Here is a 16,882-nt window from a genome sequence, read left to right as displayed (position 1 = left end):
CAGCGCCACTGGCCACGGCCACTTACCAGCACACAGCCCACCAGGTAAATGAACACTTCACAGGCACAAATACCGATCAATAATTTGAGGGGTGGGTGGTCGTTAAAGTACATCACTGGGGCTGGGCGCGGTGGCTCACGCCTGTAATCCCAGCACTTTGGGAGGCCGAGGTGGGTGGATCACCTGAGGTCAGGGAATTCAAGACCAGCCTGGCCAGCATGGTGAAACCCCTTCTCTACTAAAAATACAAAAATTAGCCAGGCATGGTGCTGGGCACCTGTAATCCCAGCTACTCAGGAGGCTGAGGCAGGAGAATTGCTTGAACCTGGGAGGCAGAGGTTGCAGTGAGCCGAGATAGTGCCACTGCACTCCAGCCTAGGCAACAGGAGCGAAACTCTGTCTAAAAAAAAAAAAAAAAAAAAAAAAAAATGTACATCACTGGAAGAGTGGATTCACCTCCACACATGGACTCACACGGGCCTCGACTTGGACTACACACACTTCACCCAGGCCAGCTCATTCGTGTCCTGCCACTGCACTTCCCCTTCTAGGGCACCAAAGGCCTCCAGGTGAGGCTGCCTCTTGACGGGTCACTCATGGCTGCCTAGAAGGAACAGTCACAGCTCCCCTATGGCTTCCCCTCTGTACTTCCTGCCCAGGCAGGATCAGATGCCCCTCTGTGCCCTGCAACAAACATCCTGGGTGTCACCACTCTTGGCCCACCAGGAGATGGCCATAGGCTCACCCTAGAGGGCCTCACTCAGGGACAGGAACTCACAGATATCTGTCAACCCTGAGCCACCATGAGACTGGACCCCTGGCCTTCCCAACACCACTAAAGGCTGCATGTCTAGAGGGACATTAGAAAGATACAAAATAAACAGAACCAACGCATATCTGGTCACACATATTTCTTGAGCACCTACTGTATGCCATACACTGATCTGTGTGCTAGGGATGGGTGGTGGACACAGGCCAAGCCCCTGCCTGCATGGCACTTCCATGTGAGTGGGAGGAAGTAGGAAAAAAGACAAATTAAGAAAACAGGAGATAATGGGGACATCAGGCAGAGATGCACATCAGAGCAATGGGCTAGAGAGACATGACAGTCAGACTGAGCGGGTGGAGAAGAGTTCTCCCAGGAGATGACCTGGAACCGGAGATGTGACAGGAAGACACAGACGGGGGACTTGATGGACCCAGTGCGGCCCAGCATGGTGGCAGGGGTGGGGGTGTGGGCCAGGTCAGCATGGCCGGCAGGAGCCAATCTTCTCTGGGATGGGAAGGGTGCATTGGTCACAGGCCCCTGCCGCTGCCTGACCCTCCTGGAGGCAGGGACAGGAACAGGGAAGAACGGGATTCTGGGTGGAGTGACCCACCAGGGGACGGTGGCAGGCAGGCAGCGCCAGGGCCAGGACCAGGGTTCTCTCCAAACGTGCTGAGCAGCAGCTGCTGAGGGGCCAGCCCAGCCCTGGCTGACCAGACTCACGGGACTTGGGCAACTACCCCTGCCTAGAGGGGTCTCAAGAACTGCGATGTTTACCAGCACCAAACTGGCCTTCCAACTGAAAGAACACGCAGAATGCCAGGGAAAGAAATTTTGATGACTTTCCTCATGTAAAAAGGGCTATGATGCCACCTGGAGTGGCAGCTTCTCTTTCTGCATCTTCTGGTGCAGGGACAGTGGGGTCTGAAGGAGATGGCCGTCCCCTCCCCTGGAACCCTAGGCCTCCCTCACCCAAGCACACAGCCAGCATAGCCCCGAGCTGGGGACCCTTCCCCTGCTGCCCAGGGAGAGAGCGACTTCCATCAGACACGAAGACAGCAGTGCAGAGAGTGACCAAGAGCCAAGGGTGCTGGGGAAAGCTGGGCAAGGAGGGGGCTGCCCTGTCCGTCCCAGCCACATGCTCACATGCAGAGAGATGCATATTGTACTCCAGAGCCCCTTGAGCAGAACCCCCCCACACCGCAGCCCACAACCTGTATCATGAGCTCAGAGGCCTCTTATAGACAGGTCACCCATGGCACACGGATTAGCTTGTGTTTATAAAACAGTCTCCAAAAATGAGGCTGTGGGAGACACGACATCCTGCATCCCCATTCTGGGGGATCTAGCCAAAGCGGGGGCCAGCCTCCGTACCGTGTGCGTTTCTATTCTGGAATTCTAACAAAAAGATAAGGACACAGGCGAAATCCTACCTTCCTGGGAATGCTCAGGGCTTCAACACAGTCTCACAAAGCTCAGTTCTATTACAGGATGTCACACTCTAAAAGTCAAGGAAGCAGCTGTGGCTTACCAGAAAGTAACTGAGATGATTGGGAAAGCACGTGTCTCCTTCAAAGTTCACGCAGAGGATAGTTGCCAACAGAACGGCTGCTCAGGTGCCCTTGGCTGGGGAGGAGAGCCCAGCAATTCCACAGCCCAAGCAAGCAGAAACAAGCCTCGCCTGTGCGAGACCATCGCTTGGCTTTAAGGCCTTAGGGAATTTTTTTAAGATGCAAGAACAATAATAAAGGTAGTTCTCCGGCCGGGTATGGTGGCTCACACCTGTAATCTGAGCACTTTGGGAAGCCGAGGCAGGTGGATCACCTGAGGTCAGGAGTTCGAGACCAGCCTGGCCAACATGGTGAAACCCTGTCTCTACTGAAAATACAAAAATTAGTCGGGCATGCTGACAGGTGCCTGTAATTCTGGCTACTCGGGAGGCCGAGGCAGGAGAATCGCTTGAACCTGGAAGGCGGAGGTTGCAGTGAGCCAAGATCATGCCACTGCACTCCAGCCTGGGCAACAGTGCGAGACTCCATCTCAAAAAAAAAAAAAGGAAAGAAAAAGAAAAAATAAAGTGCCAATACAGTGCCACAGTGCCAGGAGTGAAAGAAATGGACAACTTCTAGCTCGGACAGAATGCGTCACGCCCATCAGAACCCAGCAGACAAAGTCATGGGGCAGGGGCCATGGCTGTCCTGTCATTAGTACACAGGCACTGCCCAATTCCGGGTATATGACGTGTATGCAATACACATCTAGTGAATGAATGAATGAATGAATGAATGAATGGATAGGGAACTTCAAGGATCACAGGCACAGGATCCTGGGGCACAGCACAGAGGCTGGGTAGGTTTCCTGGGGGATGTGACTGTCTCTTGACTCAAAGTAACATTCAGACAAGATTGGAATAAAGACAAATCACTTTCATTTCAAAATATTCACGGCCGGGCGTGATGGCTCACGCCTGTAATCCCAGCACTTTGGGAAGCCAAGGTGGGCAGATCACTTGAGGTCAGGAGTTTAAGACCAGCCTGGCCAACATGGTGAAAACTGAAAATACAAAAATTAGCCAGGCATGGTCGTGGGCGCCTGTAATCCCAGCTACTTGGAAGGCTGAGGCAGGAGAATCGATTGAACCTGGGAGGCAGAGGTTGCAGTGAGCCAAGATTGCGCCACTGCACTCCGGCCTGAACAAGAGTGAGACTCCATCTCAAAAAAAAAAAAAATTCACAAATAATTTCCAAACTATAATATATAAAACATCTATCAATTATATAAAATTGGAAAAGATACTTGAAGTGGCCAATACAGAATCTGAAGAAAGACGGTCTGAAATTCATACTATTAATGTTTCCCATTACCTCTGAATAAACGTCTGGGCCGCCAGGAGGGGGACATCAGGAATGTCCACGTTATCGTCCGTGGACTTGGAGTAGGTGATGCTCCCATGATCAATATTTATCAGAACTAAACCGTCAGCTTCCTAGAAAACAAGGAGTCATCTGTAAAGATTGACAAAAGAATCTCGGAATTTGTACACCTCTTTGAAAACACATAAATATGTTTTGAGTTCACTAAGACAGTGTCATCATTAATTAAATGACCCTCTTTAAAATGCACACATAGGTCAGGTGCAGTGACTCATACCTGTAATCCCAGCACTTTGAGAGGTCAAAGCAGGCAGACTGCTTGAGCCCAGGAGTTTGAGACCAGCCTGAGCAACACAATGAGACCCTGTCTCTACAAAATATTTAAAAGAAATTAGCTGGGTGTGGTAGCACATGCCTGTGATCCCAGCTACTCGGGAGGCTGAGGCAGGAGGATCCCTTGAGCCCAGGAGGCTGAGGCCACAGTGAGCCGAGATCACACCACTGCACTGAAGCCTGGGCAACAGAGCAAGAGCCTGTCTCAAAAAATAATAATAATAATAAAATAAAATAAATGCACACATAGCCTCATATTTTCTACACAAAAATCTAGTATATATCATGAGCTACGTTAATGGGCTAAATTTGATTAAATATGCCTTTCTCTTATTTTTCCTAATTGTGGTAAAATAAACATAAGCTGTATCAATGTAACCAATGTTAAGCGTGCAGCTCGACAGTGTAGGCGCATTCGAGTGGTTGTACAAGCATCTCCCCCAGCCATCCCCAGAATGTTTTCATCATCCCAAAACTGAAACTGTCACTATCCAGCACAGCTCCCAGCCTCCCCTCCACACGCCCACTAATCTGCTTTCTGTCTCCATGAATTTGACTCCTCTAGGGACCTCAAATGAGTAGATTCCCGAACAGCATTTGTTCTTTTGGGACTGGCCTGTTTCACTCCACGTTGATGTCTGTTCTGTGAGGCTCACTCATGTGTGGCATGTGTCAGAACATCCTTGCTTCTGCAGCCTGAACAGCCCGTTATTTGGAAAGATCACATTTTGCTTACCCATATGCCTTTCTCTTTCAGTGAAGATTCCAATACAGGCCGGGTGCAGTGGCTCATACCTGTAATCCCAACACTTTGGGAGACTGAGGCGGGTGGATCACCTGAGGTCAGGAGTTTGAGACCAGTCTGGCCAACATGGTGAAACCTCGTCTCTACTAAAAATACAAAAATTAGCCAGGCATGGTGGCATGTGCCTGCAATCCCAGCTACTCAGGAGGCTGAGGCAGGAGAATCGCTTGAACCCGGGAGGCGGAGGTTTCAGTGAGCTGAGATCGTGCCATTGCACTCCAGTCTGGGCAACAAGAGCGAAACTCCGTCTCAAAAAAAAAAAAAAAAAAGAAAAAGAAAAAAGATATTCCAATACATGTTGTTGACAAGGTTTCTCCTACCCTGTAACAAACACTGCATGTACTGCTTTTTGGGAGTCTTGGAGGGAGCATTCCAGAATTCCAGTGAGGGCACCACCAACCTCCAACATCGACTGTGTTGGTTCAGCTCCCCAGTCAGCTCCGCCCCTCCAAGCACCAGAGCATGGGCAGGGGCCTGGGCTAAGAGACCACACAGCCCTGGAATATTTGAGATATGCACATGATGACTTGGAGAGGCTCCTGTGACAGAGTACACAAACACTGAGTCATGCGCCCAAGCCCTGCACTCCAACAGCCCCGGAATGCGATGCCAGGTTCCTGGGGAAGGCCCCGACTCCCCGGCTCTCATTCTGGGCCCCGCCCTTCAGAGTGCAGTTCAGGTGGCTACACGAAATATGCGCAAACACATTCTTGGCCTCAAAACCTTACAAGGCAAATACACAAAACGCTAAAGCAGCGAGGCACACAGCTGGTCCCGTGGACGTGTTAACGCCCAGCATCTTTGGGAGACACAAGTGTTTCATGGAGGCGCATAGGGTCATTGCCAGCTCCTTCCTGCAGATCCCAACGCCAGCCACAAAACACAAAAACAAAACACCCAAACAAATCCAGAAGAGCAGCTGCCTCTCCTGAAATCTTTTCCAACAGGTGAGTGCCTCAAAGGTGTCCCCCACTGCTGACTGGAACTGCTAGGTTAACATGTGGAAAAAAGTTGTCCTCCTAAAACAGCCTGAAACACGATTTTGTTCCCCTAATGACTAAAAAAAGAAACAACTTTAAACTTCACAACACAGCTTATTTTCTCCTCATCTGCAAGGCGGGATGGATGACGCTTTTCTGTTCCTTCCACAGAGGTCTGCCTGGCCTTTTCCTCAAGCGTGTTTTCCCCAGTGAGTCACTCGCCTTGGCAGGAACACACAAGCACTGTTCTCCCCCGCAGCGGGGACCCTGGCCGGGCCCAGCCAATGGGCCCTTCCCAACACTTGTGGGGGAAGCATCTGGAGCCTGGGATTTGCTTTAAAATGCTCTCGGAAAAGCGGGGCTGGGGGTGACTGCGAAGCTGGCAACAGGCTGAAGACTACGAGGGGCGCATGACACACGCTGTGTTCTTCTATTTTTGTGCACACTTAGAAATTTTCAAAAGGGGGCAAAGCATGGTGGCTCACGCCTATAATCCCAGCACTTTGGGAGGCCGAAGTGGGCGGATCACTTGAGGCCAAGAATTTGAAACCAGCCTGGGCAACATGGTGAAACCCCATCACTACTAAAAATACAAAAATTAGCCAGGTGTGGTGGCACATGCCTGTAAGTCCCAGCTACTCAGGAGGCTGAGACAGCGGAATCGCTTGAACCCGGGAGGCAGAGGTTGCTGTGAGCCGAGATCACACCATTGCACTCCAGCCTAGGCAACAGAGCGAGACTCTGTCTCAAAAAAAAGAAAAAAAAAGAAAGATATTGTTCAAAATGGAAAGTTAAATGTAAACCTACCCTGTACAAACCACCAATAACACAGGAAAAGATGCTCAACATCATTCGTCACCAGGGAAATGCACATCAAACCACAGTGAGATACCAGCTCCTCCTCACCAGGGTGGGGGGAGGGCTGCAATTAAAATGGCAGACAACAACCAGTGCTGGCGAGGACGTTAGGAGAAGCTAGAACCCTCATACTGCTGGTAGGAGTGTAAAATGGCATGGCCGCTTTGCGAAAACAGCTTAGCAGTTCCTCAAAGGGTTAAACAAAGAGCTGCCTTATGACTCAGCAATTCTACTCCTAAGGACACACCTGAGAGAAACAAAGCACACATCCACACAAAAACTTGCACACAAGTGTTCAGAGCAGCCAGAAGGTGGAAACAACCCACATGGTCATCACTGAACAGTGCGATGAAGATTTTATCACGACGACCTCATTGTGAGTGGATGAACAAAATTTGGTCTATTTATACAGTGAAACCCTAGTTAGCAATAAAAATAAAGTGCTGAGAGATGCTACCACGTGGAGGAGTCTCAAAACCATGATGCGAAGTGGAAGGAGCCAGATGGAAGGATAGTGCATGGAGCGACTCTGTTCCCACGAGAGGTCCAGAACCAGCAAACCCAGAGAAAAAGCGCATGGGTGTGGCTGTCAGGCCCTGGGGGCTGACTGCTAATCTGTGATGAAAATTTCCCTTCTAAAATTGGACGGCGGATGATTGCACAACTCTATAAATATCCTAAAACCCACTGAATCATGCATTTTAACCGGGTAAACTTTGAGGTATGTAAATTGTATCTCAATAAAGCTATTTTTTAAAACCAAACCCAGTCCGCCTCCTGGCATCATCGCAATATTTAGCACAAATCCATCCGCTCACCGACTAAAAACATGCTGTGTCAGACCCACAGAGGGGTCACAACAGCACCACCTATGAGCACCTGCTGCAGGCCCAGTGCTGACTACTGCCTCGCTCGGCCCTCACCGGGACAATGAGGTGGGCACACTCACTGTCCTGTCTCCACTAGGAGACTAAGGGGTCCCGGCTTCACCACAGGACAATGACACAGCAAGTGAACAGCCACTTCTCAGGGTACCCATGACCTCTCTGCGGCACACAGACCCCGCCTTCACTGCAGAGCACTTTCAGATGCATCTTCCCATGTGTCCCCGTGATGGACTCACAGGAATTTAGCTCACTTTGATTTATAAATCAAAGGTTCGCTACCTAACCTTGCTGACTTCTTTGAAGTGGTCGAGATGGCAGCCCATGAGAAAGGACGTGGGGGCCATGACGAAATCCAGCATCTGGTCTGACAGGATGGGCACGAAGGGGTGCTGCCATTGCAGCGGATACAGGTAGGCCATGAAGCACTCGGCGACCAGCGTCAGCAGAGCCCAGTCCGAGGAGAAGAAGACGATCCGCTGTTCCGTCAGGATGCATGTCAGGATCTGAGGGGAGAACCCACTGCACTGAGTACACGCTTAAAAAAAAAAAAATACAGACCGGGTCTCGCCGTGTTGCCCAGCCCAGGCTGGAGTGCAATGGTGTGATCATAGCTCACTGCAGCCTTGAACTCCTGGGCTTAAGCAATCCTCCCATCTTGGTCTCCCAAGTAGATGGGACCACAGGAACGTGCCTCCACATCCAGCTCATTGTAAAATTTTTTGTAGAGACAAGGTCTCCCTATGTTGTTCAGGCTGGTCTCAAACTCCTAGCCTCAAGCAATCCTTCCACTTTGGCCTCCCAAAGTGCTGGGATTACAGGCATGAGCCACTGCACCCGGCCCATGTACACACTTCTGATTCAGTACAATACAGAGAAAATGCTCATAAACACACCACCCAACCAAACCAGACTGACTGCGGGCTCTTCCCTGGTCTCTCAGCTCCACCTGCCAAACAAAAGCCACCTGAGACTCCGCAAAGAGTGCCATTTGCAAATATCATGCACTGTAGGGAACGCTGGCTTTAAAAAATAATAATAAACATTTCAAGTATACCAGTCGGTATACTGTGGAATAAACTCACATCTTCATCATCCCTGATCGTTGCTCTGATGCCCCACTAAGCCAGGGAGCACATGACGCGCTCGCCAGGGCGGGGCTGCGTACCTGTAGCACCTTCTCAGGCCGGAAGCACAGCAAGGGCAGTTGAAGGTCCAGGTCCAGGATGGGGCTTTCGGGGTCTGCTCGGGCAGGAAACACAATCTGGAGCGGCGTCATGTTAAATACCTACGACAACCAGTTCCCATCATTAGTTCAGAGAGCTGCTCCGGGCAGAGGCTGACATGCACTAACAGTCATGTAGTCGTGATGCCCAGGGCATCAGAGTTAGAAAACGTTTCTGAAGACACAGGCTGGCATGTTAAATTCTGCAGAATAACCAAACGGTCTAGAGATATACAGAACTGCCGATAAAGATTCAAACATAAATTAAGTACTTAATGTCTTTTTCTAAGTAAGCCAAAATTCTTTAAGCTCTAATTAATCAGCAAACTACTCATTGTCTAGACAGAGATAAACTACAGAACAGATATTTGTCCCAATTAACACAAATTCTAAATCAAGCAGGTTCAAATTATTCTTAGGTATTATATATTCTTTTTAGTTACTGTATGCTATGAACTCTGTTTTAATAGCTTTGACAATTTAATAGTCAAAGCTCCTTCAAGACATGTACATTTAAAATTTTAAGAAAGACATTTTTCTAAATGTATTACTTTGAAGTCACACTTCAGTTCAAATTCTGTATTCACAGAATGGCTACTGAGACATGGCTGGACCTGGCGGAGGAAATCCAGAGGAGAGGGTTCAGTTCCTTCACTGAGGGAGGGCTTCTGAGCCTGCCAGGAAATAGGCTGCAAACAGCAAGTCCCCGCCACCCGGGTGCTGGCACGTGGGAGGCCCTCAGGAAATGCTGGGTGCCCGGCTCGGCACCCGAAGCTCCAGGAAACGAGCGGAATGGACGGATCTAAGTGTAAGCAAAGCACAGGGAGACAGAGAGGAGAGACGTGATCAGAGCAGACAGCTGAGACTCCATCAAGGGAGCACCTGGGAGGGTGAGAAATCAAGAGAAGCGGGGAGCCGGCGGGGAGAAAACAGGTCACAAACAAGGTCTCCCGTGGCCCTGCTTTCTCCCAGTCACCCAGGTCTGTATTCTAAGCACGCCTGCACACGAGAAACTGAAAACAAGAAAAGGTGGTAATTTCTTGGTGGTGGGGACACCAGCGTTGCTTCCTAACAAGATGCAGGTCCTTGAATAACGTCGTTTTGTTATCATGCTGATGAGAAAAAGGAATCACGTCCCAGCGGGGGGCACCTTCACATTCTCCTTGTGCCCGTGCCCGGCTAGGTTTTCTCCAGGCCCTCTGCTTTCCTGCCACATCCTGAAGCCTAACTGGCACATGTGGACAGGTCCCGGTGTGAGTAAGCATGGGAGAGCATGGGATTGGCCCTGCCATGGCACGGCATCCAGCCAGGGCTGGTTCCCACCTTGGCCCTAAGCTGCCGGGATGGGCTCCGTCCACCCTCAACCCCGAACTGTAATAAGCAGGTAAATGATGTTCTTCCTCATTTTAATTAATTGTTCTTAAATGTGTGTACAGCTCCCATTTACTTCAATGTTTAATATCAGAAGTGCTTTGGGTCTTTATTTAGAAGTTTGGTGATTTTTTATGACCAGTAGTATGCCATAGGAACTTAACTCTTGTCTATATCAATTAGTTTATGGTGAAATTGATTTTGTGACCCAGGGCTTAACGTTGCAGCTTCTGAGAACCTGCCAGCCACGCTGAGGACCTACTGTGCTTGGGTCTCTTTGCTTTCTTGTTACCAATTTGTCTACAGAAGCAAGACATGTTAAAAATAAGGCAAATTTGGCCGGGTGCGGTGGCTCATGCCTATAATCCCAGCACTTTGGGAGGCTGAGGCAGGCGGATCACCTGAGGTCGGGAGTTCAAGACCAGCCTGATCAACATGGAGAAATCTTGTCTCTACTAAAAATACAAAATTAGCCAGGCACGGTAGTACAAGCCTGTAATCCCAGCTACTCAGGAGGCTGAGGCAGGAGAATCACTTGAACCCAGGAGGTAGAGGTTGTAGTGAGCCAAGATTGCGCCATTGCACTCCAGCCTGGGCAACAAGAGCGAAACTCCATCTCAAAAAAAAAAAAAAAAAAAAAAAAGGTTCATTTTTGTGAATAAAGTTCTTTTATGTAAAAGAAAAAAATCAAAGTGAAATTATCCAAGTTGTGGCACAGTATTTTTTTTTTTTTTTTTTTTTTTTGAGATGGAGTCTCATTCTGTCGCCCAGGCTGGAGTGCAGTGGCGCAATCTCGGCTCACTGCAAGCTCCGCCTCCCGGGTTCACGCCATTCTCCTGCCTCAGCCTCCTGAGTAGCTGGGACTACAGGCGCCCACCACTACACCCAGCTAATTTTTGTATTGTTCGTAGAGACAGGGTTTCACCGTGTTAGCCAGGATGGTCTCGATCTCCTGACCTCGTGATCCGCCCGCCTCGGCCTCCCAAAGTGCTGGGATTACAGGCATGAGCCACCGCGCCCAGCCATGGCACAGTATTAATAATTGTCAAGTTTACATGAAACATTTTCAATATTTCAAAAAATAAATGTGTCGACCAGCTATCCAATTGAAGATTTAAAAAAAAAAAAAATACAAATGCTAATCACTCCACCAGCCTTTGGTTGGTCTCAGGTGCACGCTAGAGATTTTCCAGCATATAATATTCATACTCTCTGAAGTAGGCTGTTATTTCACCACTCCATAGATGAAGAGACTGAAGAGAGAGATGTTTAAGGTAAACAGTTTCCAAATCTCAGCTTGATTTGAGCCCCAGGAAAGAACAGGTGTCACATACAAAGCAACATAGAAAATGACTCAGGTACAGTACAAGAGAAGAATGTGTGTGTGTGTGTGTGTGTGTGTGTGTGTGTGATTTTGCACACCCAATTAAGCCCAAGATTTGCAAAGCAAGTAAAATCAGTCCCGCTGGCGGGCAAGAAAAGGCAAGTGAGCGCAGAGTGGGGCTGTTTCTAGTCTTTGCCCTGCTCTGGCTGTTGGTCCATGCACCATCAGAGGAAGGGGGCTGAATGGGAACCAGGGAATCAAGGCACAGGGCACGGCTCTGTCCTCTACTCCCTGTGCCATGGGGCCCCCTCCCTCCTCCCTCCTTTCCACCAGCATAGACCAGAGATAACCCGGACCAGAAGTAATGAGGAACGCACACACACGCATTCAAAACACAAGACCCATCTCACTACTGCTCTCTACAACAGCCTCTAAGCTTGCAGTGGGTTCTAGAAAATACGGCTGGGTTGGCTCCTGCATCAGATGAGAACCTTGGCCTACACTGACCTCTTGGATTTATTCAAAACAATGAACATTAATGTACGACATTCCCTAAAACAGATCACAAGCATTATACCAACTTAGAGCCAGTAGCTAATTAGACTTGGTATGGGAGAGCCACACTGAGTCAAGCCCGATACAGACTGAGTCACTCATTCAGACACACGCACGGGACGCAGATCATCAGTTAGCCAGATGACTGGCTAACACGGGAACCCGAGGCATCCCTGCACGCACTCGCCCATCACACAGCTCACTGCTGGGCAGCTCTGTGCGGGCCTGGCTGTGAGCCCTGGATATGCGGTGCTGGGTGTGGCCTCTACCTTCGTGCAGCTCAGAGTCTGATGGGGAGACGAACATTAAACAAAAACACATGCACAGAAGCCCTAATTACAAACTGTGCTGTGCCCTGTGGGATGAGAACTGGGTGCTATTGGAGAGAGGGGAGTGGGGGTCACTCAGAGAAGACGATCCGAAGACCTGACCACTGAGAGTGACCAGAGATGAGCCACAGCCGGCCACAAGAAAATGGAGGAAACAGTGTTTCTGGAAACAGCATGTGCAAGGGCCCTGTGGCAGCACCTTCAGGGGATGGACAGGAGTCCAGTGAGGCCGGAGAACAGCACGCCAGGGGGAGTGGCATAAAACAGAGCTGGACAGTGAGACAGGGTCCAGGCTGCAGGACTGAGGAAGGCAGACGGTGAGAAACTGTTGTGGGGCTTGGGGAAGAGAAGCAAAGCCCAATGTCCACATGTTAATAATCTCCGCAGCCGCTGTGCAGAGGACAAATGGAAGGGTCAAGAATGAACCAAAGCAGACGGGCCAGTGGTCCCCAAGTCACGCAGCAGGGAGCAGCTGGTGACCCAGAATGAAGTGGCAGCAAGGAAATGGGCAAACTGGAAAAGAACGCTGAAGGTAGTCCGTCCAGGCTGAGTGATGGACGGAATGGGTGAGGGAAGAGCAGGCCAGCGGCAACCCTCAGTCACCTTCCTCACGGGTGCGTCGAGATGAAGGAGCCAAGAGTAATCAGGCCAGGAGACGCGGAGCAGCGCTGGGAGTGCTACGCGCGCATTCCTTATGTTCAAAGGCCGAGTGCAGCTCACTACTGCTGACCCTGAAACTGCTCTCAAGTCAGAGGTCTGGCTCTGTTCACGGCTCTCACAGGCCCTCAGTAAATACTTGCTGCGTTTACAGAACAAGAACATAAACTTTGATGATTTCACTGCACGTACTGTTGACAAGAAAATGCCAACTATCCACATAAAACACACGGCCAATAAACATGCCCCACAAAGGCTTCTGGGAGCAGAGCTGACGGAGACGGGCGGCCTGCTCCGTATCTGGACTGGAATGCGCCGGCAGGATTTTCCACCCAGCAGACTGCTGGGGTTGGGGTAATGTTAAAAACGCACATTTAAAGTTCACAATCATGTGTCTTCTGATAAGAGAAACTTATTTTTTCCATTGTCAGTAAAGAAAAATTTAGAAGATCAAGATTAATAAGTAAAATCTTTCAGAGGACCAGCACAATGAAACTGAATCGACATTTACTAAACATTTTGAGACGTTTGACAGGTGTCTATTAAAGGAAAAAATAAAAAGCAGCATCCTAAGTATGGTTAAAATTAGTTTGGAACATGCTGAGTCAAACGGGTTTCTTCACATAGTTGAGCAACCTGACATGTTTCTCAATAAACAAAAGGGGAAGGCGGCCAGCCACATCTCCAGCTTCACTTAACCCCAAACCCTGTGTCTTGAAATCGCCAATAACATCTCTCAGAAAAAAAACCAGCCTGGGAAATGTTTGCCTGTTCATTAAATAACACAGCGCTACATGTAAGAGTAACAAAAAATATAAAACCAGTTACTTCTCATTAATCACACTATACAAGAGAAAACACTAACAATGAAATACAATATCCAGGGTGGATGCGGTGCCTCACACTGTAATCCCAGCACTTTGGGAGGCCGAGGCAGGCGGATCGTGAGGTCAGGAGATGGAGACCATCCTGGCTAACAAGGTGAAACCCTGTCTCTACTAAAAATACAAAAAATTAGCCGGGAGTGGTGGCATGCACCTGTAATCCCAGCTACCCTAGAGGCTGAGGCAAGAGAATGTCTTGAACCCAGGAGGTGGAGCTTGCAGTGAGCTGAGATCACGCCACCGCACTCCAGCCTGGGCAACAGAGCAAGACTCCGCCTCAAAAAAATATATATATATATACACATATATATATATATAAAATATTCAATATTAAAGACAAATAAACAAATGAAAAATCTGTAATTTGAATAAATTCTTCTACAAAAGGATTCATGTTTCCATGTATTATCTGTGTAGGGTGCTATGAACTGACGTGCTAACCACTGAAGTGCCACAACATATTACTAGCTCTGTTTATCACAGGCCACTCTGCAAAACTCAAGTCTAAATATTTAACTTTTCACCTTTAGAAAGAGTATATAAAATGTTCCCATAAGGACCTTGAGAAACATAATTCAAGCACAGTGTTAATGGAAAAATCAAACTCTATAAAATATTTTAAAGGGGTTTATTCTGAGTGACGATGGCTTAGGGAACAGTCTAAAGAGTGGTCCCCAGACGGCCCGGTTACAGTTTGGTTTTATGCATTTTACAGAGACAGGAATGACAAGCAAAGACATACATCAGTCCATGGAAGGTTGAGGTTGGTTTGGCCCAAAAAGGTGGGGCATCTCAAAGAGGAAGGAGGGTATAAGTCATAGGTGGGTTTTAGGGATTCTTTACTTGGCAATTGGTTGAGAAAGATGAGCTACTGTCTAAAAATCTGAAGTCAGTGGGAAAGAAGGCCTGAGTCAAGATAAGGGGGTGTGGGGCCAAGGCCCTCATTACATAAATGAAGCCTCACAGGTGGCAGCCCTCAGACAGAAGAGATGGTGAATGTCTCTTTTCACACTTTAAAGGTGTCAGGCTCTCAGTTCATCTCTCCTAGATCTGGGAAAGGCCTAGGAAGGCAGGCCTGGGTGCATGAATAGTTTCTCTACAGATGCAAATTTCCCCCACAAAAGACAGCTTTGCAGTGCCATTTCAAAATCTGTCAAAGAAACATATTTTGCAGTAAAATACTTTGATTTTCTTCAGGGTCTGCTATCTGTCATGGATGCTATACCAGAGTCAGGTTGGAAAGTAAGCTACATTATACCTGTTTAAGGAGCTCTTATGGTTGGTAGGGAGTGACTTAACCCTTGCTTTGTGTGACCTTAGGTTTTGTTCATAATTTGGAATCTTATGGCCACAGAGAGTCTGTTCTGTTGGTCTTAGGATCTCCATTTTAACCTAATGCTGGTCAGCTGTGCCTAAACTCCAAAAGGGAGTGGGCATAACAAGGCGTGTCTGATCTTCCTTCCTGTCATGGCCGGGAATTTCATTTTTAAGGTTTTTCTAGGGTGCCATTGGCCAACAGGGAACCTGTTCAGTCAGTAGGGAGGCTTAGGATTTTAGTTTTAGTTTACAACCCTATACACAAACACCCCATACACTCATGCAAGAGGAATTGGCTATAACCAGGCGTGTCTGACCTCCCTTCCATTCTGGCCATTCTGTTTTCTGGGTTTCTCTGGGGGCCCCTTGGCCTAAAGGGGGTTCAGTCAGTCAGCTGTGGGGAGGCGGGGGGTTAGGATTTTATTTTAGATTTACAACAGCTAGAACTTCAGAAATAGTTGTGAGCATTTACATTATCTTCAACATCTTACTTTTACTATTTGCAAAGAAAAAACAATATAATTTCAGATATACTTTACCAAATGGAGTGGTCCAGGTGGCGGGCTGGGTATTAAAGACAGCTTCGCTGCGAAATCTTTTATACGATTGTCCACTTCAAAATATTTACAGAGCTTTAGATGAGCCAATAAACTGAAATTCAAAACACAAAACTCAAGCCGCAAAATAAAGATGAGAACCCAGTTGTCATCCTTAGCGTTTCTAATCACACTGGAATCTCCCCAGGGTCTGCAGCAGCAGCTCCAGCGCCTTTCACCAAAAGCAGAGTCACCAAGCTGCTGGACGACAGCAGAGTGGCCCCAGGTTGGCAGTAGCACCTGACAGGTGGCACAAAGGGAGGTTTATTTTCGAAGGGGAAAGCTTGGTCATGCTCTGTTTCCTCATCTGGGTGCTAGTTACGTATGTGTGTTCAATTTGTGGAAAATCACTGGAATTTGTGCATTTTTCTGTATGTGTATTTTACCTCAGTAAGGAATAAAAGAACAAACACCTAGAAGGAGAGTGCTTGAGCAAGTCTGTTTCCAAAATGGACTCTGACTTTTAAAGTACTGTATACAATTTAAAACTATAAGAGGGGTGGGTGCGGTGGCTCACACTGGTATTCCCAGCACCTTGGGAGTCCGAGGCGGGAGAATCACTTGCGGCCAGGAGTTCAAGACCAGCCTGCACAAAATAGTGAGACCCCCGTCTCCACAAAAAATTTAAAAATTATCCTGGTGTGGTGGTGTGCGCCTGTAGTCCCAGCTCCCTGGGAGATGGAGCTGGGAGGATCACTTGAGCCCAGGAGTTTGAGGATGCAGTGAGCTATGATAGCGGCAATGCACTGCAGCTTCAGTGACAGTGAGACCTTGTCTCCCAAAAAAATTTGTAAATGAAAATTAAAATACCTAATGTAAATGACAAGTTAATGGGTGCAGCACACCAACATGGCACATGTATACATATGTAACAAACCTGCGCGTTGTGCACATGTGCCCTAGAACTTAAAGTATAATTAAAAAAAAAAAATTAAAAAAACAACTACCCATGCTCTGATTCCCAAAACACAACTAAATATATTCTTGCTCATTTTTTGTCCATGTGGAGACATATTTTGCATATTATCACGCTAACAGAACCGATTTTTTTAAACTACAAATTCGTGTTGTCATACTGCAATTTGAATTTCTGTCATTTGCCTCTTTTAGCTGTATTCTGTTTCT

The 16,882-nt window shown here is 48.1% G+C and overlaps 1 protein-coding gene across 8 annotated transcripts in view; it reads right to left on the bottom strand.

The window, feature by feature from the left end:
- DENND3 (DENN domain containing 3) overlaps positions 1-16,882 on the bottom strand; it is a 67,183-nt gene that overhangs the window by 35,642 nt on the left and 14,659 nt on the right. For 6 of the 8 annotated variants that reach the window (XR_004026255.1, XM_030795509.1, XM_030795507.1 and 3 more), the window contains 4 exons: positions 15,701-15,812; positions 8,668-8,787; positions 7,787-8,005; positions 3,631-3,752 (listed from right to left, as the gene is read on the bottom strand). Coding sequence is in view for 7 of the 8 variants with exons in the window: in XM_030795509.1 (XP_030651369.1) it covers positions 3,631-3,752; positions 7,787-8,005; positions 8,668-8,787; positions 15,701-15,812 (573 nt within the window). In the remaining variant the exon portion in view is untranslated. Of the gene's footprint in view, positions 1-3,630; positions 3,753-7,786; positions 8,006-8,667; positions 8,788-9,275; positions 9,527-15,700; positions 15,813-16,882 lie in introns of all 8 variants that reach the window. The other 2 variants (XM_030795511.1, XM_030795513.1) reach the window with 2 other exon arrangements.

Source organism: Nomascus leucogenys, chromosome 16 (assembly GCF_006542625.1).
Source record: "Nomascus leucogenys isolate Asia chromosome 16, Asia_NLE_v1, whole genome shotgun sequence".
NCBI lineage: Eukaryota > Metazoa > Chordata > Mammalia > Primates > Hylobatidae > Nomascus > Nomascus leucogenys.
This window is presented reverse-complemented; position numbering and strand designations above follow the sequence as displayed.